The following is a 25,081-nucleotide window of genomic DNA, read 5'->3' as shown; positions in this document are numbered from 1 at the left end:
TTTACTGGATACCATTCCACATATCCGTGGACCTCCACAGTTTAAACCACGTGTTCAGGGGTCAACGGTGCTGATGTCACAGCGCCCGGAGTGACGGTATGAGGAAGTGGGGCCCTCAGGGGGTACTGGTCATGAGCGCGGAGCTCCCACAAAGGGGACTAGTCATTCTTACAAAGGAGACTCCCCAGAGGTCCCCAGCCCCTTCCGCCAGGCGAGGACACAGCCACCAGTCCCCAGCAAGGACATCTGGGTCCTCCAGCTCGGCAGACAGCTGATCTTGGAGCTGGCCGGACTCCGAGCGATTTTCCTGCGAGGCTTTGTCTACATGCATGAAAATGGATTTTCTTCTTCAATAGGTGAGAGAAGTTATCAATAGAATTAACTTTCCTTCCACTATATAAATGCTGAAACCCATTTTACGGCCTTATTAAAATGGGCAAACCACAACTTTGGAGTATTATTCTAAACATCTGTTTGTGATGAGGTGGCACAAAATTGAGGTATTCCTTAATAAAACCCTTATGTCAAGTGGTAGGTAGGTTTTTGTTGTTGTTTTTTCTCTCTGTGTGTGTTTTACTATACATGAGGCAACAATACACATGCGATACTTTCTTACTACTGTTATAATATCATACTAATTCCTGGAAGACACATTCAGTTTTCCAATATCAAGTGATAAAGAAAATGCCCTCAGGCAACCAGAACTTCAAAAATTCCAACACTTGAATTGAGAAGGCAAAGCTATAGGTTAATGTTTTCCTAAATGTGGTCACAAATTGTTTTTAGGTCATGAAATCATTTAGTAGCGAGTTTTTTTTTTTTTTTTTTTGTTTTTGTTTTTTAATGGAAGAAAGAAAAGAAAATTACTAGAGCACATCTGAAGTTAACTTATTTTTATAAATTAATTATTTACTCATTGCTGCTATTTAGACTACATTGCTTTTACATTTGGCCTGATTAGCTCCAAAGTTAGACCATTGGTCCATGGATGAAAAAGTCACAAGTTTGATTCCCAGTCAAGGGCATGTATTGTGGCTGTGGGCTCGATCCCTGGCCCTGGTTGGGGTCATGCTGGAGGCAACCAGTTGATATGTCTCTCTCACACTGATGTTTCTCTCTCGCTCCCTCCCACTCTGTCTTAAAAAAAAAAAAAAAAAAAAAAATCAATGGAAAAAATTCCTTGGGTAAGGATTAAAACATTTCATTGAATTTGTAAAATGCATTAAAGTACAGATGGAAATTGTCTTCTGTGTCCCCTTTATGTATTTGTGGGATGAATTAATATAGTTGTCACATACTGGATTCTCTTATTCTTTCTTTCCTTTACTTTTTAATAAATATAATTTAAATCAGTATAGAACACAACTTTTAAAAATGTATGTGTGTCTATTTACTTACTAACATTTCTCAGACTTGAGCAGTAACAGCTGGTGAGAATTAGTTTTCACTACATGTAGAGAAAAAAACAGCAGATACTTGAAACACTAAGTAAGGTATTTTCATTGTAATATATAAGAGGGAGACTAGAAATATTTAGATTTCATATCAGTTTGTCTTGATTTGCATGGATGCTTGGCTGAATGGTCAGACATTTCTAAAGTCCAATTTTATCATACTTAAGCAAATCTATTAAGGTATATTAGTTGTTAAATTGTTGGATTTCTTTATTCTTTATTTATTTTTTAATAAACACAGCTAAAATTAGAGGAGAATTATCTTGGAGTCCTCAATTAGACCAAATTAAATGAGTAACTGTTTCCTGATCGCTATGTTTAGGGTCCTATTCTTCCCATGATCATGGTTCCAGGATAAGAGGTCTCCAGGAGGAAAGTTTTGCTACATTTTTTCATGTGTTTATTTATTGGAAAGCAATCATTAATCATGACGGAATGTAGCGAGCCTTCCAAGTGTGGTAAATATTTATATGTGTATTTGTTTTACGTGTTACTCCGATAGCTCCAGATATTTCCTATTTGCTGCATCTCCCCCGGTGGACGTGCAGTGGGAGGCAGTGATAACATGTGGCTGATCAATCATTTTGACTCTGAATATGCAAGGGGAAGAAAGCAAAACCGACAAAGCAAAAGCAGAAAAAGTAAGCATCTAGGTAGTGGACACCAGCTTAGGATTTCAGAAAGGCCTTCTCCACAATGGTCACCACAATGGTCACCGCAATGGTCACCCCATCTTCCCTGGGTTCTTTTCAATAGCAGTCCATACACTCTCACACGAAACACAAGCCTGTTTGCAACAGAGATGTATCTCCCTCCTCAAGACATCTCCTGTAGCGAACTCCGGTTCCAAGGGCCACTGTGCAGAACGTGAGACACCTGCCCGCACAGGGTGTGTGGGGGGGGAGATGGACACCAGGAGGTGATGTGTGAGGCGCAGTTTCGGGGCACGCACACCGTGTCACCAGTGAACCACGACGGTTTGGACTCACAGCCAGGAGTCATGTAGTGGAGCACTTGGTCATGAACTTCCTCTCTGTGTTTTGTACACCTGTGCCAGGTGCTCAGAACTCTTAGTTTTCTCTCTGTCTTCTAAGGAGGCCTTTGCAAAATAAACAGAACAATTGCTAGGGACATCTAGAGACACCGTGTGGACATTTTCCTGCTTCTCGGTCCCATACCAGGTCAAAGTTTCCTTTGCTTAGAGCATCTCACTCTGCAATTGCTCAAAGACTACTCCAGGGTCGCCAAGTCTGTTCCGATAACACCACTGTCACCTAAGCCTCGGTTGATCAAAACGCTAGCATGTCAAGTTTAAAACTCAGCCTGCTCGGCTGACACAGACCTCGCGTACTCACCCTTGTTTGCTTTTTCCCCTGGCAATTGGCACGAATTTAGCCAAACCACTTTGAAGTTTTGATTCAGGCAGCTGAAGAGACCTTTGAAGCCATGATTAAATCATGATAATCCTATTGCTAATAGTAAAGGCTATTTGAATGTCCATGACGTCACCAGATACCAGATACTATTATAGGCTAGTGAAATAAGCATTCTTTGTTTTTAAACATAAAATATTCACTTACAGGAATACCGATTTCTCTGTTCCATAGGAACCAGCATTTATAAGGAGCAGACGATGTCGGTGCCCTAGGACAGTCCCCACCAGCCCTTCTCCTGGCTCACCCCTCCCCCTCTCGGTAGGTTCCGAGTTTCCCTTATTCCAGGACTCAGGGCAGCCAGAAAAGAATCTCCTATGTCTGGATCCGAATATGACCAGCAGGGGTAACACCAACGAGACACACACGCGTCCTCTGCGGAACTCGCGGAGCGGTCCCAGGGGCGGACGCCAAGCTGTCACTGACCTGAGGAAATGTCTATCTGGCTCATCTTGGTCTGCGTGACGTTGATGCGAACGGCCACTCTGCTTTCCGTCAGGTCTATCTCCACGTTGCCCAGGTGATCCGCAAAGTGGCTGAAGAGCAGGAGGCCGTTGGGGTTCCAGGTCCGGAACTGGAAGCTGACCGCGAACAGGTCCTGGTGGGGCCGCCCTGGCACCTCCAGGTAGCTGGTGGCGTTGAAGAAGACGGGCACCGTGTAGGGCTCCACACAGGAGAAGCTCAGGTTGCCCTGAAACACAGAGGGCGTGGGCTGAGGAGGGTGCGGATGGAGGCGGCATCCCTGGCCCACGGCAGGCAGAGCTACTGCTCCACAGGTTTCAAAGCCCAGCTTGAGCCCGTCCCAAACGCACCAGCACCGGTGTGAGTTTGGCCTTTGGATGCCTTGGCGCGCCCCTGCTTGGAGTGTGCCCCTAGCAAGTGCACCAGTTGGCCATCAGGTTTGGATGTAACAAGCACAGTCCATCATGAAACGGACAGACTGACAGGCGGCTGTGATGGACGGACCAGGGGGTGGGCTGTGTGTGTGTGAGAGCTTCAGTGTGGGCCTGGGCTCTCTGACGACAGCGGGCAGCTGCTGCGCCCCTCCCCCTCACTAACCAGGCATCACCCGGCAGGAGATGCCCCTGCCTTCTTGTCCTGCTCAGGTGTCTGCTGTGTCCGTCTCAGTGGGCACTGTGGCCATTTGGTTGCTATTTATTAAACTATTATGGGGCAAATAATCTTGGGTTTTACACCCATACCCATTTATAAATATGAACTATTTAGCGTCAACATAATTGCGATTATTTCAAATTATTTTGTTATTCAACTCAAACTCTCATTTAAATTCCCATGAACTGTGCTTGAATCATAATGAACTAATGCTTATGGAAACAGTGACGTGAATATACAAAATTAAAACAAACACAATTTACAAAACCACTTCTCTCTCATACTCCCCTGTTTTGTACACACAGATTTGCTACATTGAATTCTATACTGGGCTACACTGAATTTTATATTCCAGGCTAAGTAACTTTTTCCTTTTAAAGATCTGAAAAATCTACATTGGTGTCCAACTTCTTTGATCCCATCATCATATTCTGAGGGAGATAATGTGATGATATTTTTACCTGGTCCTTCAGTTATTTTTTCTTACCCAACACCATTATCTATCCCTACACACATAGTTCTTCCATCTCAGCACACAAACCGCTAAACCTAAGGCAGGCTCTCTCTGAATTAATATTCAAATGAAATTTCCCTGTACTTTCAGAGATGATTATGTATAAATGCTTATTTTGACCAATAAAAAGACCTGTCCATGATAACGGAGATGTTATGACTGACCGCATACTTGTGTTGCGGGGATTGCCTCTGGCAAAATGAAAGGTCCTTCCGGGGTCATGGGTCTGACTGGGGAGTCCGTGGACAGCGAGGGGTGGGTGTGTGGATGGAGGGGTGCGGGTGACTCAGAGGTGCTTCCCCTGAACCACCAGCACCTGCTCTCTCTGAGAAGATTTCCCACGTAAATGTTTCCTTTGTAAGCAGCTTGGTGCACGTCTATTTTGTCTCCACCCTGCCTAAAACTTCACTGTGTATTCATAGTTTTGTTTAAAAGTTCCTTCTCAGTCTGCTCCTTCTATTTTATCAGGTATGATCATAGGAAATGTATGCTTCACCCAGATTCTGTGTTACTGAAGTTAAAACAGCACTTATAGCCATAATCTACTTTGCAGCTCAAGTTGATTTGGGAATGAGTCTCCAGAGTGAAATTCTCTGTAGTCTGGTACCTAATGGACACATCGCAGCACCGACCAGGAGGTCTGGGCCAAAGCAACACTTTTCCTCTTCTTCAATGTGCGTATCAGAGAAAGAATAGTATGATGAGTTGGACTTGGTATCTTTCTATCTTAAGCAGCAATTTTGCAGAAAACAAAAGGAATCTTGGAACATTTCACCCAAAGCTTAAAATCGAATATATATTAATGTAGCACCAATAAATAACACTGCGTGGACTACATTGTCAGTCCACAATCTTTGTTTGCCAGTCACACTCGGTCACCTTGGAACGTTATTTTTCCAGGTTAAATCTCGGTATTCTCATCTACAGAATAGTTATGACAATACCTCTCTTGTTATCATAACTATCACATGACTACTAGCATAGGGCCCATTGCCTATAAATGTAACTATTACTACTTTTCTCTACAGTCAATATGCTTTGTGATTTAACATCATCAAAGCTGAATTTTTAATTCTTAGTATAAATTATTACTTTAAGAAAAAAATTATTTAAAAATATTTACATTCAATTATTTTTTAAATATGTTTTTATTCATATTTTTAGAGACAGAGGAAGGGAGAGAAAGATAGAAACATCAGTGTGAGAGACATCGATCGGTTGCCTCCTGCACGCCCCATAATGAGCATTGAACCCACAACCCAGGCATGTGCCCTGAGTGGGAATCAAACTGGGACCTCTCAGTCCATGAGGTGATGCTCAATCCACTAAGACACACCTGCTGGACTTAATTATTGTTTTACAGTCACTTATACCCAACCTGAACTCTGTTTATCCATTAGGGGTTTTCCATCTGTCCGATCCTTATGAAAACCCTAGGCTCAACTACGGGGCAGCCAGACCACCAGAGGTTCTTTACAGCACAGAGCAAATATTCACAATGTCATTGACTTGCAGGGGCTCTCAACTGTGTGGGCCTCTGGAACCCCACACTCTCCCAAACAACATTGTGGGTTGAAGTAGCTCCTGTCTTGCAGAACCCCAGGGAACACACACCCCAGATGTTTAAGCTGATACCTTCTAGTCACCCTGAGAAATGCCACGGGAAGCCGCTATGCCAGGTGCTCTTTGATTTTCACTCTCCTCCTCTAAATAAACCTGAAAACGACTCGCACTGCCTACGTCACAGATGTCCCTCTCCCGTGAGTCCATCTGTGCTTGATTACATCACATTTGACATGGTCAGAGCCTTGACAAAAAAGGATCTTTTTTATATATAGTAGGATGACTTTATCTTTGGAAACATGTGAGTGAGTATAGGAAAATTCCCGGATCCCACAGGATGAGACATTTGGAACCAATGCTGACCGGTCGAGGGCTGCACACCTGCTGGGAAGAGGCCCGTACAGGACACCCGGTTTTGGAAACACGGATCCACAAACACTCAGGCTAAAATGCTGCACCCCGCTGAGTAAAACGCACCGTCTGTTTCCAGCTACTTCCATTCAGAAACCAGTCTCGAACCTCAGAGTACATCCAGGTTCTACACACTCAGTAACTTTAAAGTCGGTTTTCCATGGTTGAGCCCCACACAGACATGGGGGAAAACGCTTCAAGAGTCCACACGAAACAAAAGGTCTATGATTCTTCCTCTGCACCAGTATTTCGGGGGAAGGAGGTCTTACCACGTTGGAGGGCTCCAGCTTCTTCCTCCTCGCGAGGTCGGTTATGTTGACGCCGTTGTAGTTGATGCCCTCCATGCAGCCTTTGAAATTCTTTCTGCTGCTGGAAGTTGGCTTCCCAGAGAAGGGTATGCCTCCAAAGGTTATCTGTGGGAAAAAATAACAGAAACATTCACACTGTGTTCGACGAAACACACATAACATTCATAACGAATGAGACAAAACTATTAACACAGGAAAGGGTGGTTATCTTTACATCAACCAAAATATACAGACATTTTTCTGTCTCCAGAAGCTGTTGCATATAAATGTGTTGTTATTGAAGCACATAATAGTATCATTAATTCTGACAATTAGATTATAACTTGAACGAGGAAATAACAATCCCTTGCGTTGTTGCTACCCGAAAGGCATTTTATAAATTATCTTGAAAGGTTTTAAAACATTTTAGACAGCAAACATATTTTGTTAAGTAATCTTAAAAATAAATTTTTATGTTTATCCTTCAAAGACATACTATCGATAAATGCCTCTAGTCATCAAGAGATAACCAGCACTAATATAAGTTGATAAAACTGCAGCCGAAAGCAAGGGATATTGTAGTATAGGGACCATTCAGGTAAAAAATTCATTAGACTTATGGTGAATACAGAAAATAGTTTGTGAAATCTCATTACTACATTGACAAGGAGCATCTTAGAACTTGGGGGATAGAACTTGAGAAGTACAGGTATTATAGGTCTTCTAACTCCTAGCATAAGGTCAATATTTCTTCCTGTGAATCTCTAGCTACTATCACCTATAAAAAGAGAGTATGTGCTTTTCCACATATCTTTGGTCAAGGTACAGTATTGTAATATCATTTTCATATAATACAAAATTATATTTACGCATCGCCAATAATGACATTTACTGCTAATAGTGGATTCGTAGTAAGTGAATCTACTAATCATAGCTGTAATATCCAGATAGATAAACTAGATATTATATGTGTTTTAGTTATCATTTAATTTTTTTTCTTTATTAATTTTTGAGAGAGAGAGGAAGGGAGAGGGAGAGAGATAGAAGCAGTGTTACCTTTATCGATTTTTCGTACCAAGTTTTGAAAACACAAGCAATAGTTAAGACAGTTTTAAACAGTCAAGACTCCATATCGGATACATAAGGAAAATAATTGCTAGAAGGCCATTAGAAAATTATGTTCTATTATTTAGCATCATGGCATTTTAAACACCTAATTACTCTTAGGGGGGAAAGAGCACAAATTAATGATGGTTTATGAGATAATATAGAAAAATGAAATAACTCACTTAATAAAATGTAATGGCTAACTGTATAGCATTTATCATAAAGTTTATATTTAGGAAGAAAAGAGGAAAACTGAAAATATGTAAACTAGAAAAGTACAAGAGGAAAAATAGAGATTAACCAAAATAAAATAACGGAAAAACTATTTTTAAGTAGCATCTAACTGAATTTACTAGGTAGATATAGTGTACCTAATAACAAAGGTAAAAGTTAATGATACTTAAATGAAGTGTTGAATTTCCTATCCATAACTTATTTCATTAATTTCTTCCCGAGTTGACAGCAACAAAATCTTCTATGCTTAATGCTATGCAGTATCTTTTTTTTTTTTTTAGCTTAAGCAAAAGAGGACACTTTATTGTAAAGGTTTGGAATACTACAGGATTCAAAGACAGAAATGCTGTTCATTTCAGGAAATAGTGTGATCAGGGATGGATTTTATTGAACGTTCATAGAAGAACTAAGGCCTGTCCTTCTCAAACTATTCCAAAAAATTCAAGCGGAGGGGAGACCCCCTAAGCTCATTTTACAAGGCCAGCATCATCTTAATTAAAAAAACAAAAACAGATAAAGACACTACAAAATAAATAAAATTATAAGGCCACCATCCCCGATGAACACAGATGCTAAAATCCTCCACAAAATATCACGTTTTGAATAACACAGGTAAATCCTAGTGTGAAAGTAGTTTCATTCCTTCTCTGTGAGCAGAGCTTATCTACGGATTTTCCCTTTCCCTTGGGGGGACGATTCAAACACTCCTCCTGTTTTTCTCTGTTCAGCAAACCCTCGGCACCTGCGCACCCTTTGGGAAGACGCCTGCTGAAGCATCCCAGGCTCAATGTACCGGACTGCTCACATCTCAGTGGACGAGATGTGAGTTCACATCCCAACGCCTAATGTAACAAATCCTATGACAATGTAACTAACGACTTCTTTCTGGTTACATATTCTCATCAGTAGAATACAGTGGCTGGACCACAGAACCCTTTCCGATGCTGTCAGGACGCTGATAGTCAGAACTGTTGCAGTGGTTAGCTTCATTGTGATATCCACGTGACTTAGAGATTGACTGATTACTGCTGCTGCCTTTCACGACAACCTCGAGTCTCAGAAATAACGGCAGTAGCCATCTGGCCGGCTACCAAGGGTTTATAAAGTGTGGCAGACTACTGGATACCTGCAAGCGTACTTTCCCTCAACTTGCTTCAGGGAAAACAAAAAAAGATGCTTTTCAGCTCCACACACTGCTCCCTAGACGATATGTGGCGTTTACCCAGCTCCCTGAAGCCAGTTTCGGTCTCACGAGATTCAGGTGCAAGGGCTGTGCGGGACCCCTGGAGCTAGACTTACACGGGGTGGGGCGCCTCCCCGCGCTCTGTCCCCCCAGAGGCTGGAATGCAGCCTGGGATGTGAGCAGCTGTCGTGGAGCGATCTGTGGGGGAAGGAGTGCAGAGGACAGCAGGGGGGGGTCTCGATGACCGTGATGCTGCCATGTGAGCCCCGCGCTCCCTGCCTAGGGGCCCCTTTTCTATGGAAGAGAACACATAGGTGTGTCCTATGTATCTAGCTAATCGTATCAGATAACCGTGGTGACTTCTATTGCTTGCTGTGGCCCCCTCACATACCCTGTCATAAATGCGCTATTATATTCATTTTATACCTGGGCAACATGCTTTGGCCACTGTCACAATCCAGGGAAGGGCAGAAAGGAATTCAGACCCTGGCTTTTCACTCTAGGCTGAGCCCATGCAATTGCTTCTGCCCCAAATCCCAGCCAGAGACTTCACCAGACAAGGGGGAGCCATCCTCTCCTTTCCAGAAAGAGGTGTGTTCCCGAGGCCAGGGCGTAGCTGCCCGCATGGGGGGGGGGGGGCATGGTGGAAGTCAGCGAAGGAGAGAGAAGCCAGGCCGCACCCACCCTGGGTCCTGACCTGTGGCTTCACTGGCTGAGAGAGGAAGGAGGAGGACAGGTGCACCTGGGTATCCCTGCATCTTCCCCAGGTCACCTTGCAGCCAGCAGCTTGACAGCGAACAGAGACTGGCTTTCTCTGTGGTGTCGAGGGTCTCCAGAGAGCTGAGGGAGGGGCACTCTGAGGCCTGTCTCCTCCCAAAATCTCTCACAATGAGGGACGTCAAAGGGGCCAACTTGTTTTCTACTGTTTCTTTCATGATGGGGATCTCTGGGCAAGGTGATGGGTGGTCTCTGAGTTACCCCTGCAACGCTGTGCGAACCGAGCTCTCGCCGGCCCCTGGGAAGGATGGCTACAGCGAGCCCGTGTGAAAATTAAATCATATACGCTTTAAGTGAAATGGATTACATGAGACAAAAAATGATAAGTACTCAGAACGCAGCTCTGCATTTTATACCCCGTATGCTCCTGAAGCAAGTCACAGTTATTATGCCTACAGGATGGAAATACTGTATTGGGACGGTGTAACAAGTCATTTGGTCTTTGTCCCCTGGCACTGAGCTCCTAAATCCTGGGAAGTACCTGAGTGGCAGCTACTTAACCCACTTCTTATGTTTTTCGTAAAAGGCCCCTTTGAGGTCTGAGCCCACTTACTGTACGGATGAGTCCAGGGGGCACTTAGACCGACCACCCAGGCCCTCGTCTCCTTTCAATCAACAAGCACAGAGACCCCCTTGATGTCAAGAAGAGCGTGTGGAGACAGAAAGGTGGACCAAACCCTTGTGTGGTCGTGACAGGGACTGCGTGTCCGAGAGGAGAGGAAGACACCTCTGCAAAGAGAAGGAAGCTGAGTCTCGCTGATTCTGTCTCGGTAAGTTTACATTTCTTCCTCGTGTCTCCACACACATGTCCCAGATGTCTTAGACCACAGACGAGGTCCTCAGACACGGCGCCGCACACAGACCGCTTCAGAGTGTCCACCGGACGCCGGCCCCGTGTGCATGGGTATTCACAGATTTCATCGCAGACTCATCGGGGGCCCTGAACCCCCATTTCAGGGCTGTATTTTGAAAACTGGAATTGTATTTGTCCATTGCTAATGTTGCATGAGTTTCTCTCTCTTCTGTGGGGCTTCAGTTTATTAATGGAGAATGAATAATTCATCTTCATGTTCTCTCATAAAGTGGGAGATAAGTCACATAAGCCAGGATTGTACTGCTTTAGAGAAGGTAGAAATGTCTGGGATTTTCATTATTTCTCTTTAACAATCATTTTTTCTTTACAGATATATATATATATATTAATTTGGAGAAGCAATTATTTCCTGACTACTTTGAATTTATCTTAATATTAATAATGTCTTTATATCAGGGTTTATATGGCATAGTCTAAGTTCTTTTTTAGAAATGTGTATAATATACACAGAGTGCGGAAAATTTAGAAAGTATTTAAACATACAAAAAAATAGAAAATGCAGTTATAAATCCTGACTTTTCCACTTATTACTTTATGGAGAGTATATTCCACATTCTTAAAAATTTTATACACACACATAAATATGTATGTATATATATGTATAAAATACACATGTATGTGTGTATGTATATATGTGCCATTTTAAAACTGGGGGCCAAGGCACCGTGTGGTGACAGATTTGTAGGGGTGACATAGTACACCTGAAAAGTTAAAAGGAAGCGCCAATACTTGGCATCGTTGGGACACTGATCAAACACTAGTGTGGGGCAGGTCACTGTCCCAACAGCCTTGCTCTGGGCGGAGTCCTGTCTTTGTGAAGTTGGGATTTTGGTCACGACGCTGATAAAATCAGTGTCCCTCGAAAGGCAAAGCAGAGCAAGGAATGAGGATGGCCGTGTCCACTCTGATTCCCAGGTCGCAGAAGCTGGTCCGTGTAGGTGGACACGCCCACTAGTAAATCATTTTTATGGTGAGACTAAATAAAATACAATCATAATTTTCTCTTCTATTTTATGTATATTTTGTTTTTCAAATGGGTACCGGGTTCTTAGGGGATAAACATTTATTAAGTTGCTTGGTTCTAACCTCCACAGAAGGGTCCGGGGCAGCTGTGGAAATTTAATGAGGCACCAAGGGTTCCATGAACAAGCCAGTTTGGGAACCGCAGGCTGACTAATACTTCACCCTGTTCATTTTGCTGCTGTGTTCTGCTGTTCACTTGGTAGCACCCTTTTCTCTCAGCATACACTGTGCTGTGACAAATATGTCCTCACAGAACTCCCATTCCTGCATCTGACTACCGTCTTTGGACTTTTAAAAGTTGAATTGCTCTTCACATAATTTATTAAAAAACTTGATATGCCTACCAGTATGAAAATATATACTTTTTACTGGATGAATACCATTGCCTTTTAAATCTCTGATCATTTGGAAGGTTAAAAAATATCCTTTTATTTATGGGAAATTTATTTAAAATATTCTATATTTTAATTTCTTTAGTGACAATTGTATCTTAGAAAATAAAACTTGTCAAAAGAATTATTAACAGACCATGAATTTATAAATGGCTTAATATAAATCAGAACTCAGGATTTCTTATCCAATTATTTTATAATCAGTATTAGGCGACTCTGTGTATATAGCACTATATATTATCAAGCAAAACGTGTCATTTGTATCATAAATAATGACCAATGGAAAGACTATAAACCACATTTATTCAGGACTTGTTCAATGATCCTATTAACACGACACAAGTTCCTTCTCTTCAAATTGTTACTTTGGTACCAAGGCTTTTAAAACATTTCAAGGCTAAGAGATCTTTCTTTCTTACAGCTGCATAGTACTCCATTGTGTATATGTACCACTGCTTTTTATCCTTTGAGACAATATGGAGGGACCTGGAGACTATTATCCTAAGCAAAACAAGCCAAGCAGAGAAAAACAAGTATCATATGATCTCACTTATTTGTGGAACAGAATGAACATAACAGTCTGAGGAACAGGGTAGTCCCAGAGACGTGGAAGTGGGGTTCAGACTGACAATCCCCAGAAGAGGGGGTGGTGGGGGAGAGATAAACCACAGAACTTATATGCATGTATGTATGAACAGTGGACATGAACAACAAAGCTGGGGACAGGGCGGGGAGGGAGGGGGAAAAAGGAGAAACATCTGTAACAAAAATAAATTAATTAATTAAATAAAAAGAAAAGAATGAAATGACATGCTGAGAGATGAGGTGTTGCTGTGACACGTAAGCCTTCTCCGGAGGACACGAGGCAATGGCGAGGGGAGGCACGTCCCCCACAAGGATACACCGCCACAAGCAGAGACGAGGCCTGTCCTCCAGCTCACCTCGTAGTCCAGGTCCAGGTAGTCGAACTCCCCGTTGGTGCGGACGTGCTCGGCGCTCCTGTCCAGGGTGAGGTCCAGGCTCCGGCCCTGGCGCTCGATGACCACCGAGTGCCAGTGGTGGTCGTCCAGCAGGCTGCCCGCCAGCACCGTCGTGTGGCCATATATGGGGCCCAGCTGGTTGCTTCCTGCATCAGGAGAGCAGAAAGGGAACCAGGTGATGACACCGCAGCTCTGGGTAACGGGAGACCTTCCATTAGAACACCGTGGGCGACCCTTCGCCTCCTGAATTGATAGGAACGCCACCGTGTGACTCTGCTTAAACACAGTCTTATGTTCAAAGTACATGAAAGTTAGTAAAGACGAAAGAAAGTCTGTTCCCTTAAAAATAGCGAGAGTTTTTAAAAAATTGTTAGATTCCTTTTGAAAGTCCGTGTCCCATGAGCTCTGGAGCTCGAGGGCCCGAATCTGATGCTCTGTGATGCTGCGCAAGCTGACAACTTCTCTGGGCCTGTGTTTCTTGGGAGGTAAAAACGGGGAAAGAATAGTACCTGCCTGACAAGGCTGCTGTGAAGATTCAATTACTTGATGCCTGCAAGGACCTGAGCACACGTCCAGGCATATAGTGACCATCTGTTAAATGGTACCTGTTAACCATCTGTTATTACTGAGGCTGGTGCTGTTACTGTTGGTCAAGAAAATATGGCATGCCAATTCTCAATTCTCTCTGACGCCAAATGCCATCATCTTATGGGCAAGTAATATCTAATGGCGTGGAAAATTTCCACAGGTTACACTTTACAACAGAAACCTGCAAAAAATATATATGTGCATTAATCTAGTTCTGAAATAAGATCTCCATAGCAATAAGACTACAGGTAAGGGGGAAATGTTGTGAGGATTGAAAATTTTCACTAAGGTCATCCCTGGGTGTTGTTTATGTATAGTTTTTATTTGTTTGTTTATATATTTTATACCATTTTCTATATTGTTGAACGAAAGGTTGCTTTTAAGGGCAGACAAAACTAAATGCTATAAAAACAGAATAATGTTTCAGAATAAATACTGTAATAGAAATAAGAGACACACAGGACTGACTGAAGAATTAAATTATTTCCTTTTTCCACCTCCCACCTTTAAGAGGCTAATGATGCGTATACCTGACCTTCCTTGATGGATTTCCTAGATCAAATGTTCTTCTTTTTGGTGATGAAATCAAATATGATGATTGTGTATGTATGTGGGGGAGGAGGAGAGAAGACAAGAACAAGTCGAGGCGAAGTCTACACTCAGTTTGGTGTAAGTCTTTAGATGTGCCTGATACTTAGGCACTGGCGTCAAGAGTGGCCGTGTCTCTGCAGCTGCCATGGACACCAGTCGGTCAAGAAACGTCCCTCCGCGAACTGCTCTCCAGGGAAATGTACTGATTTATTCATTTTATTTATTTATTTATTTATTTATTTATTTATTTATTTATTTATTTATTTTTGGTGAGGTCACGTGCTCAGTTACTGGAATGCCATGTCACACCTTTGTGCGCAGTGGCTCTGTACGTTTCACTTTCTTTCTTTTAAGAGAAAGGTTTGGAAAACTAAACTTTAAAACATACAATCGAATAGCTGTGCGTTTGTGTGCAGGTATGTTGAAAAAATAACTTACTTTTTGTTCCCTGGGTGTCTCTCCCCCATTCCTCCTTATTAACTTCGATTTTTTCCCCCCTTTAAATGTATTGGGTTAATACAAGTATATAGGTTTCCAATGTACGATTCTATGATATGTCATTTGTACGTTATCTTCTTAGCGCTTACTGAAGCTCATTTCAAAAGTTATTTCAGGCCCTAGTCGGTTTGGCTCAGCGGTTGGAGCGTCGGTCTGTGGTACAGAGAGACCCGGGTTCGGTTCCCGCTAAGGGCACGTACCTCGGTTGCAGTTTGTCCCCGGCCCTGGTTGGTCGTGCGGGTGGCAGCCACTCGATGTGTCCCTTCACGTCGATGTTTCTCTCTCTCTCTTTCTCTCTCTCTCTCTCTGTCTTCCTCTCTCTCCCTCCCGCTCTATCTGAACAAAAATGGAAAAATGTCCTCGGGTGAGGATAAAAAAATATATATATATTTAAGGCTGATTTTCTTCCAGCTAACACATAAATACATATAAATACATGTTCAATAGTGAGAGTGGAGAACATCATGAAGAATTAACGTGTAAAATGTGATCACTTGGTGGCTGAAGAGAGTGTGGTCTATTTCCTTCCAGACTTTTTTTTTTCTCATATTACATACATATTATTCCAGGAATAAATCACTGGTAATCTCTAGTTTGCTAAACAGCAACCTCCCTTTTCTGTCTTCTGACATTTTAGGTGAATTCAACACTGGAATCACCTCTTTCCGTTCCCTCGTCTCTGTGATGTCACCTATTACTTCCTCCTCCCCACTGTCCACTTCCCAGCCTCCAATCAGCAACCCCTGTCCCTCTCGGGCATGCCACTCCCTGAGAGAAATCTCAGCTTTGATGGCGAATCAGCAACAAGGAGACCTTTGCAGTTCCTCTAGCAGGGGAAACCAATAATCCTCCGTTAGAAGAACTCCACGGAGAAAACAGAGCTGTCTCTGTTTCCCGAAATGGCGCTCACGTCCATTGGAGCCTTAGCCATACCCTAGGAATTATCTTTTATCTGTTCTCTTCCTTTCTTCCTTAACTCCCAATGCACAACAAATCATGCTGAAGTGCACTAATGTCACCTCTGCGGCGGACCTGTTCCCTTGCACCCCCACCGATGTTACCTTCTGCAAGTCAGCGTCTACTCGTCTTGCGCCAGGAGGAGTCCCTCTTCGACTCTCAGGTGGGTGATGGAAGCGTTTTCTTTATAGAAGACTCAGTAAACTTCCCATTCTTACACACACACACACACACACACACACACACACATCCACTTTACCATGCTCCATACGATATTACAGGACTGGAACAATCTCTGACTGTGGGATTTCACCTTCTCGCCCACTAAACCACCACTCTGTCCACACCGGCGCCCCTGCTGTTCCTTGAGTGGACCAGGCCTCTGTCTGCAGGGACTGCCTCCTTTAAAATGCTCTTCTCCCTGATATTCCCATGGCTTGTTTTTGTCATCAGCCTCAGCTTGGACATCTTCTTGCAAAGGACTTTTCTCAGTACATGTTCTAATGTTGACCCTCTGGCCTCTGCAGTATTATATTAGCCCACTGAATTGATTTCATGTTATGGTTGACCCTCGAACAACGTGAGGGTGAATGGTGTGGGTTCACTTATACGAAGGTTTTTCTTGTTTGTTTGTTTTTTTCCTTTATTGATTTTAGAGAGAGAGGAAGTGAGAGGGAGAGAGAGATAGAAACATCGATGAGAGAGAACATTGACTGGCTGCCTCCTGCATGCCCCCCACTAGGGATCCAGCCCAGTGGGCATGTGTCCTGACTGGGAATCGAACCTGCAACCTCCTGGTGCATGGGTCAATGCTCAATTGCTGAGCCATGCCGGCAGGACCGAAGGTTTTATCTAATCAATGCAGTTGTTTCCCTGCATCTGTGGACTCAGCCAACCATGGATCAAAAACACATTTTAGCCTTCCCAGCCGTGGATTCCCAACATCGGATGGAAAATATTTCCGATCCACGGTTGCTCAAATCCAGGGATGCAAAGAGCCAACTGGAGAGTCAAAAGCTATACGTGGATTTTCTGCAGCTGAAGGGAGGGTGTGGCACCTCTAACACCGAGGTTGTTCAAAGGTCAACTCTACTGATCATTTGAAGTCGTGTGATTTAGTTGTTTTAAAATAATAACAGGTAATACACTGTCTGACTCCTCCCCTAGGGGATACACTTTATAAACTCAAGGTCCTTCTGTAATTCATCCCCATCCCAGATGTTAACACACACTGTGCGCCATACAGATGTTCAATAAATACTTTCTGAATGAATAGGTCTATCAGTAGATTAACACACACCGACCATGATGGGTTAAATGTGAACTGATCACCCTGCGAACATTTTTATAGTTTATACTTTAAGGGTTCAGGAGCATTCGCACTTCAGCAATGGGGATGTTAGTAAGCGGAAAGAAGGGAGCGGGGAGTCCGAACACACCTAGGTTTAAACTGAAGACCAGCCTGGCCTTCCTCAGCTCCAGAGTGATGTAGTCCCCCTGCTGACCTTCCCCGTGCAGGAGCACCCCTTCGCTCTCCGTGGTCTTAAACTTCAGGGTGATGACGTCTTTCAGAGTTTTCATTTTCTTGTTTCTGAATCTGTACGGTAACACAACGTGGCCGTCAAAGTTGATAACGTCAGCCCCTGAAATAAGAGGGAAAAAAAAGAAAAATCACACTGGAGTTTAGTGATTGCATGTTGTCATCCAGGGTGAAATACATCCGTTTCCAACCGGTGCCTGTGCAGAAAAGGAAAACGAGAAAGACGTGCTTTAGTCGGAGAAGCTGGAGTCCTGGGACCTCGTCCTGGGCATTTTCATCTACTGTGTGTCCCATGTGAAACATGAGAAGTGGTCATAGAGAAGGGTCACAGAGACCTCTGTCAACATAAAATCTTGCTCCCACTGTCATTATGTTTGATCACATAAATGCCATCGATATCTGTCAAATTTTAACTTGGGGGTCTCGAGTTGACTTGACATAAGTCAAATCTTTAATCCCTGAAGTATGATGACATTTGAATGGCTCCCTTTGTAAAGGAGGCGAAAGCTTATGATTTCTAAATACGCATTTTATCCACAAACGAGCTTCTCGTTGACAGAAGAATGAAAGCCCTTGAGCGTCAGGCTTGGATGGTGTGCTCACGTTCTGATGGGTTTTATATCCGACTGCATTTTCAGTAAACTTTATGGTAGTGCTCAGAGTTTATAGCTATTTGAACTTTAAGAAGCTTCTTACCAGTGGCTCCTGGGCCTCATGTCTGTCTGGAATTTCATGTTTGCTCTGTGCCTTTAGAATGGAGAATTGGGATGCTCATCTTTTTTTACTGTCCTCAGCCTTGGCCATACATGAGTTAAGAGAACAAATATCTAGTCTTTCCTATGACTATAGAAGTTCTAATTTGCTTTTAGGGAATTTCATTGGAGACAAAATTACCTCCACTTTGTAGAAGTACAAACAATGTTGTCACCATCCTTAAAAGAAGGTGACAGTGGGGGTTGGTTTTATAAGTGCTCCTGACTTCATACCAGAAATGGAAATGAGATGATCTCATTTATTATGCCCCGTTGGTGAGTGGGTTTCCAATCTAAGGCTCAAGCTTTGAGTAACAGTAGAAGCTGAGTCCCCACAATCAGTCATGCGTCATGCACAGCCTGGGCCTCATGTCTGTCTGGGATTTCATGTGAGCTTCCTGCCTTCAGAATGGAGAACTGGGCGAGGGTGATAGGAAATAAACCCATTTCGTTGGCTTTTTCCTTGAAATCACAGAGAACCTAGGCAGACTGGATCGCTCTAATTACTTCAGAATCACGACTTCCTGTGAGTTTAGGGTAAGGGTGGTGGAAGGACATGACTCTGGGCGGTGGGCACGGACACAATATACAGACGATATCTTACGGAATTGTACAATTGAAACCTGTAGAATTTCAACCCTAGTGAATTCAATAACAATTAAAAAACAAATATAATGAATTTAACTACGAAAATTTTTAAAGAATTAAATCTAAGTTCTTCCTTCAAATCATTGATAGATTTTGAATCCTTTAAAAAATCTTCATTCCATTATGTCAAATACCCATGTTTTTTAAAATCTAGTGTAGAGAATTCTTGCATTCTAAAGAGTTCAGAGAGAAAAATTTAACTTTGAAGTTTAAGTTGTAATTCTAACAGTCAGTTCTTTACTGTCCATAAAAAGACTTTCTTAATCAAGAGAATTCTGTTCTCCAAGACTGGGAATTACAGGGGTTTATTTTACTATGGGGGGAAAATACAGCCATTAAATTTTGGTTTCTGCTAACACTGCAAAGCCAATTAGACTTTAGCTTAATCAACTACACTCTCCCAACTGAATTCCAAGTGAAATATCTTTATCATCTGTGATGAGAAATAAAAGAGAGCAACAGTGAAATATGATGATCAGATACCAGGTTGAATTCATAATCCAGTAGTGGGTAGACACTACTTTTTGTCTTGAAAAGCACATATGTGAAAAGTCAGAAGGAAGGAAGGCGTTCAGAACTCTAGAAAGTAAATCAGCTATCATTTTCATATCAGTCACAGGTGAATAATAGACACATCATTGTTCTATACACCTTCGATATATATAGATTGACATAACACATTCCCCATCCATCGCTCAAGAAGTTAATGCTCCCTGAGCTTAGACAGGAGGAAGAATTTACCCCTCTTATAAACTTCTCCTAAATCAAAATCTTCATTCGGTTTCAAGTAGAGAATAGTGACTGATGCAAATGCTGTCTTTCTTCCCTGCATCCAGGGCAAAGAAAAAAGTGATGGAAAGGATGGGAATAGTTTATTTCTTCAGACAGTCCTCAGACATTAATGAAAACATGAAGGGTTTCTATTCAAGCACAAGCTTCATTTTAGAAGTGGTCAGCGGTGAGCTGAGAAACTGACCAAATGCTTTGCAACTCAGTTTTCTCACACTGTGGAATCAGAAGTGATCTTTCCTGAATGGGTTCAAGACTTGCACAATATCGGCATGTCGCTGTGATCTTAGAGTTGGCCCTGAAATTACTAAGTTCCTAGCTATAACCTATGATACATATGGACATATAAACACATGCCATACACTTTTAAGAGAGCCTGGGGTACTGAAACATCCAGAATTTAGTTTTCTTTCCTACGAAAGCACATTACAATTGTATCTGACATCTAACAATATGTTGTGGTAATTTGGGGACAAGCCATCTCCCCCTCCCCCCCATTACCCTGATTGCCTAGCATGCCCTAGAATTAACGTTTTCTATGCAGTGATTAAATATGTATGGCTGAACTGTTTAAGCAATCTGAGCAACAACAATGGTTAGTCAAAAAGTGAATGCAAAATCACAGTGCACCCACAATTCTGCTTCTAACAATAACTAGAGAGCTGGTAGTGTGCCCGCTGCATCAAATCGCCATGCTAGAGAGGTTTTGTTTTGTTTTAATTTCGTTGTTACTTAGTCTACTTCTGAATTTGGTTATGATGTTTTGGAGAAGTTTTTACCAGCTAAAGATTTTAAATTTTAAAAATACATTTGCTATTTTTTTTTTTACTATAAATATAATACATGTTTACTATCAACAAGAAATGAGACACTACAGGAATATAGAAAGCCATTCCCAAACACGAGCAGTCACCATTGTTGAAGGGTAATAGACGAGTGTGTATCCTTCCAGATTTTATGTATTTATTTATCTACCATCTAATTTATGGAATAGTCCATGCATTATATGTGCACCTATATGTGTATATATGCATGTTTATGCAAATGGATAACAAAGAAGGAGAGAGAGAAAACTGCCATTTAATTTGGTCATGTTTAAACTGTATAATGATAGCTTGAATTTCAGGTAATAAGATATTTATAATGTAGGAAATCTGTATGTTACAGCTGATTAATATGTTTTATTGAGCTTCATGCACCAAGGTACTAAAGTAAGAATAAATACACTCACACACACACACACATATAATTTGAAACTGTAATTTATCCTATATATTTGAAAAATAAAATATGTATTTGAATAAGCACCCCAAATTAAACAAATAAATACTTAGGAATTACTTTTGATCCACTGTTTTCTCATACATGTTTCACTTTCTTGTAGAAGATCTGAGAATAACAGGAAGGTTTAAATCGTAAACTACAAGAACGTAATTCTATTTTCCTGAAGTAGCCACTGACCACATATGTATCTGATCATTTTATTCTGCACATACAGAATGTGTATGCACATACATGCACACAGGGGTCACAATCTACATTGTTTCACATTTGGTGTTTGTTACTGAACATCTTTGTCATCGACTATATATTTTCCCTAATCAAAATTTTTTTTTTTTTTTTTTTTTTTTTTATCCTCACCCGAAGACATTTTTCCATTTTTTGTTCAGATAGAGCGGGAGGGAGAGAGAGGAAGAGAGGTAGAGAGAAACATCGATGTGAAGGGACACATCGAGTGGCTGCCACCCTCACGACCAACCAGGGCCGGGGACAAACTGCAACCGAGGTACGTGCCCTTAGCGGGAACCGAACCTGGGTCTCTCTGTACCGCAGGCCGATGTTCCAACCGCTGAGCCAAACCGGCCAGGGCCCTAATCAAAATTTTAATAAACACATACTATCATTTGGATGTCCACTTTCCTAAACAAGCTTTTTTTTTTTTTGCAGTTTTTGTTGTGATCAACCTTTTACTTTAAAATAATAATTTTAGTGTAAAGTGACCAAAATAGAACAGAGCGTTTCCATATGCCCTTCACCCAACTTCCTCTACCGTCAGCATTTTCCACAACCTGGTACAGTGGTCAAATCTAAGACGTGAACTTCGCTACAATGCCATTCAGTGCAATCCAGGCTGCTTCCTATTTCCTCATCTTCACAGGCGTCTGTCTTTGTTATTTTTCTACTCCAGGGGCCAATCGAGAACCTCGCCCGGCATTCACCGATCGGGACATTTGTCAGGCTCTCCCCGATATTCCTAACCTGGACATTTCAGAAGGGCACCAGTCAGACATTTTGAAGAATCTTCCTCAGCCCGGGTGGATCTGAAGTGTTTGGGGACTAGACTGGCATTACTATTGTTTAGGGAAAATACCACAACACTGCGGTAACCTTTTCATCACCTCCCATCGGGGATGCCCAATCTAAGCTCAACATGACTTCCCACGAGTGCTGTCGGTTAGGGTCACATCTGCCAAATTTCTTCACTGTCAAGTCCCTAATTTCCCCTTTCTGTACTCTGTTCCGGTCACCATAGCCCAGCCCACCCTTAAGGTAAAGGGAATTAATCTGCACCTCCCGGAGGGGGAAGTATCTACATATATTACAGGCAAATGTGTTCTATCCATCCACTCACTCACTCACTCACTCACTCAATGATTTGTTAAAAGCATTATGCGTTCATTCATGTTCACTGTATTCTTTGAGTGTAACCCGATGTATCATTATTTTTTTTTATTTTTTTATTTTTTTTTTTATCCTCACCGGAGGATATTTTTTAATTTTTTGTTCAGGTAGAGTGGGAGGGAGAGAGAGAGGAACAGAGAGAGAGAGAGTGAGAAACATCGATGTGAAAGGAACACATCGAGACACATCGAGTGGCTGCCACCCACACGACCAACCAGGGCCGGGGACAAACTGCAACCGAGGTACGTGCCCTTAGCGGGAACCGAACCCGGGTCTCTCAGGACCGCAGGCCGACACTCTAACTGCTGAGCCAAACTGGCCAGGGCCGATGTGTCATTATTTAAAGGGGTCCTGCTTTACCCACTGGGAGTGCCTTCTGGCTGGTTCCTCGTTGCCCTGCCCCCTTCCGCTCCGCCCCCTTCACCTGCCTCGTTTCTCTTCTCTCTGGGGTCTCTCTCTCACTTGCTGGTGCTTGAAGATTCTCTCAGCTTAGCTTGCTTTTCCCCTGCCCCAGACCCAGGATCACCCGCTTTCCCAAGGAGCCCCTTATTCCTTTTGTTGTGGAGAAGTGTTGAGAAGCTGGGGGTGGGGGGGTGGGTTGTCTTCTCATCTGTTTACTTGGCTTTTCATAAAGCAAGCAATGCATTTCCTACAAACAGGTATAGCTGTGATGTATCTCTAGGACATACTCTTCCACGCAACTAACTCGGTTACTGAAAGGAAAGAAGCAAAACCTTACAACAACATGTTTCTTAGTAATCTCTTTCACCAGGGTTTGCTATGAAGTGTTTTGTTTTGTTTTTTTTTCAAATGTTTTTGCATAAACCATAGCTTTTAAAGAAAGTAATAATCATTTATATTTATTTGATTGCTGATTGCTAATTAAATACATTACAGCTCCACGGTTACTCCTATATCTGAGGCTTAAAGTGTCAGAGAAAAAGAATAAAATCAACCTACATTTGTGTGCTGATGGGGAAAATCCATACCATTAGTAACTGACTTGGTAGTATTTACTTGACAGACATCAACTCTGGTAGGACACAGTGTAGCTCCTCTCATGGTCTTATTGATTTTTTAGAGAGAGAGGAAGGGAGAGAGAGACAGAAACATCTATGTGAGAGAGAAGCATCCCTTGAGTGCCTCAGGTGCTCTGACCAGGATTTGAACCGGGATGTCTCAGTCCATGGGACGATGCTCAACCACTGAGCCACACTGGCTGGGCTGCACACAGTTTTGATCCGATTTTTTTTCTTCTCACCCACTGCCTTTTCTTTCAATATGATATCTATGGTTTAAACCTAAATAATAGTTACAATAAGCTTCAAAATGTCAATAATAGCTAAATTTGGAGTAATGGCACCAAATAAGCCTCCTCTAAATCCTTTCATTTAAATTTGTATTGACTCTATTGGGGTGACAGTGGTTAATGCAATTATATAGGTTCCAGGTGCACACATCTCTATTGCATCATCTGTGGATGGTACTGGGTGTTCATCGCCCAGGGGAAGTCTCCTTCCATCACCAGGTACCCCGCTTCGCCCTCTGCTACCTGCCCCGCCCCCTTTCCCTCTGGTGATCACCATCATGTTGTCTGTGTCCAAATCCTTTCAAAAACGATCCAGAGACAGACTCTGAACATTGCTTCTACTTCGAGAAAAATAAGGAAAAAACAACAGCCTGACAAAGCTCTTTCACGAAGGTCAGCGCCTCACGTTTTATACGATATCCCCGCCTTAAAATGTGTCGTTTTGCCCTCACGTGCTTGACAAGTCACACTAGACCTGGACGGCTTCAGGGCGGTCTGACCTCACTGCCCGTCAACTCTGCCCTCCGGAGTCTAGTTGCCCGAATGACCGCCCTGCGTGGACCTTCCACGGGCTTGTCTAACCCGGCCTGTCCCCAGGAGATGGGCCCCGGGCCCCACTGCCCTGCTCTGGGGACAGACCCCGGGACCCTCCGTAGCCTCCCTGCACAGGCACCTGCCCCGTGAGCTTGCAGGCCTGTGAAACGCAGCCGTCTCTGTTTCACACCCCAGGCTCACTGTTCACCCGTCCTACCAGCCAGGCTGCCAGCCCAAGCCGCCACCGCATCCGCATCAGCACCGGCGACTCCCTCTCCGGGAACTCCCCTGAAGCCTCCCCTCCCTCCAGAAGCCAGAAAGCGCTTTCCGGAATAACGGCTTTTTGCTGAAAAGTGGCCTGCAGGACCCTCGCTGCAGGACCCTCGCTGCTGCTCCCCCACCCCCCATCTCGAGTCCTGGCTGACTTCCCGGCTGCCTTTCCTCCTGCTGTGCCCGTTTCTGTGGACAAACAGCTACTTTCAAAATCTGGCTGCGGTTTCGCATCCCCCGGCCTCACCTGCCGGAGACAGCCCCTGCTGGTGGTCCCGTGGCACCTGCCACACGTTCCTGTCTCTCTTGTCATCTCCTGCGGACATGGTCTCTTAGGGGACTGACTTCCTCTCTGGACTTTCCACTTTCTTACGGTACAGAGGCTGGGCTGTTCCCACCTTGTATTTCTGGCACAATCCACACTTCTCGAGCGGATCTAAACGTAACTGGTGTTGGAGACCAGGCAGGAGGACATCCTGCCGTTTGCTGTTCCCTCAAAGCCGTACCTCGTTCGGGGCAGGTGACCCCCGAGTGCAGGCGCAGGCGGGCTGAGTGGCTCGCGTTTATACAGCGGCACC

General features: G+C 43.2%; 1 protein-coding gene across 1 annotated transcript in view; it reads right to left on the bottom strand.

Moving 5' to 3' along the window:
• Positions 1-25,081, bottom strand: part of CNTNAP2 (contactin associated protein 2) — a 1,693,809-nt gene that overhangs the window by 896,594 nt on the left and 772,134 nt on the right. The window contains exons 5-8 of the mRNA XM_036246733.1: positions 17,419-17,622; positions 13,307-13,491; positions 6,758-6,901; positions 3,314-3,578 (exon numbers count right to left, since the gene is read on the bottom strand). Coding sequence (XP_036102626.1) covers positions 3,314-3,578; positions 6,758-6,901; positions 13,307-13,491; positions 17,419-17,622 — 798 coding nt within the window. The remainder of the gene's footprint in view (positions 1-3,313; positions 3,579-6,757; positions 6,902-13,306; positions 13,492-17,418; positions 17,623-25,081) is intronic.

Source organism: Molossus molossus, unplaced genomic scaffold (assembly GCF_014108415.1).
Source record: "Molossus molossus isolate mMolMol1 unplaced genomic scaffold, mMolMol1.p scaffold_m16_p_7, whole genome shotgun sequence".
Lineage (NCBI taxonomy): Eukaryota > Metazoa > Chordata > Mammalia > Chiroptera > Molossidae > Molossus > Molossus molossus.
The sequence above is the reverse complement of the archived record's forward strand: the minus strand, read 5'-3'. Positions and strand labels throughout refer to the sequence as shown.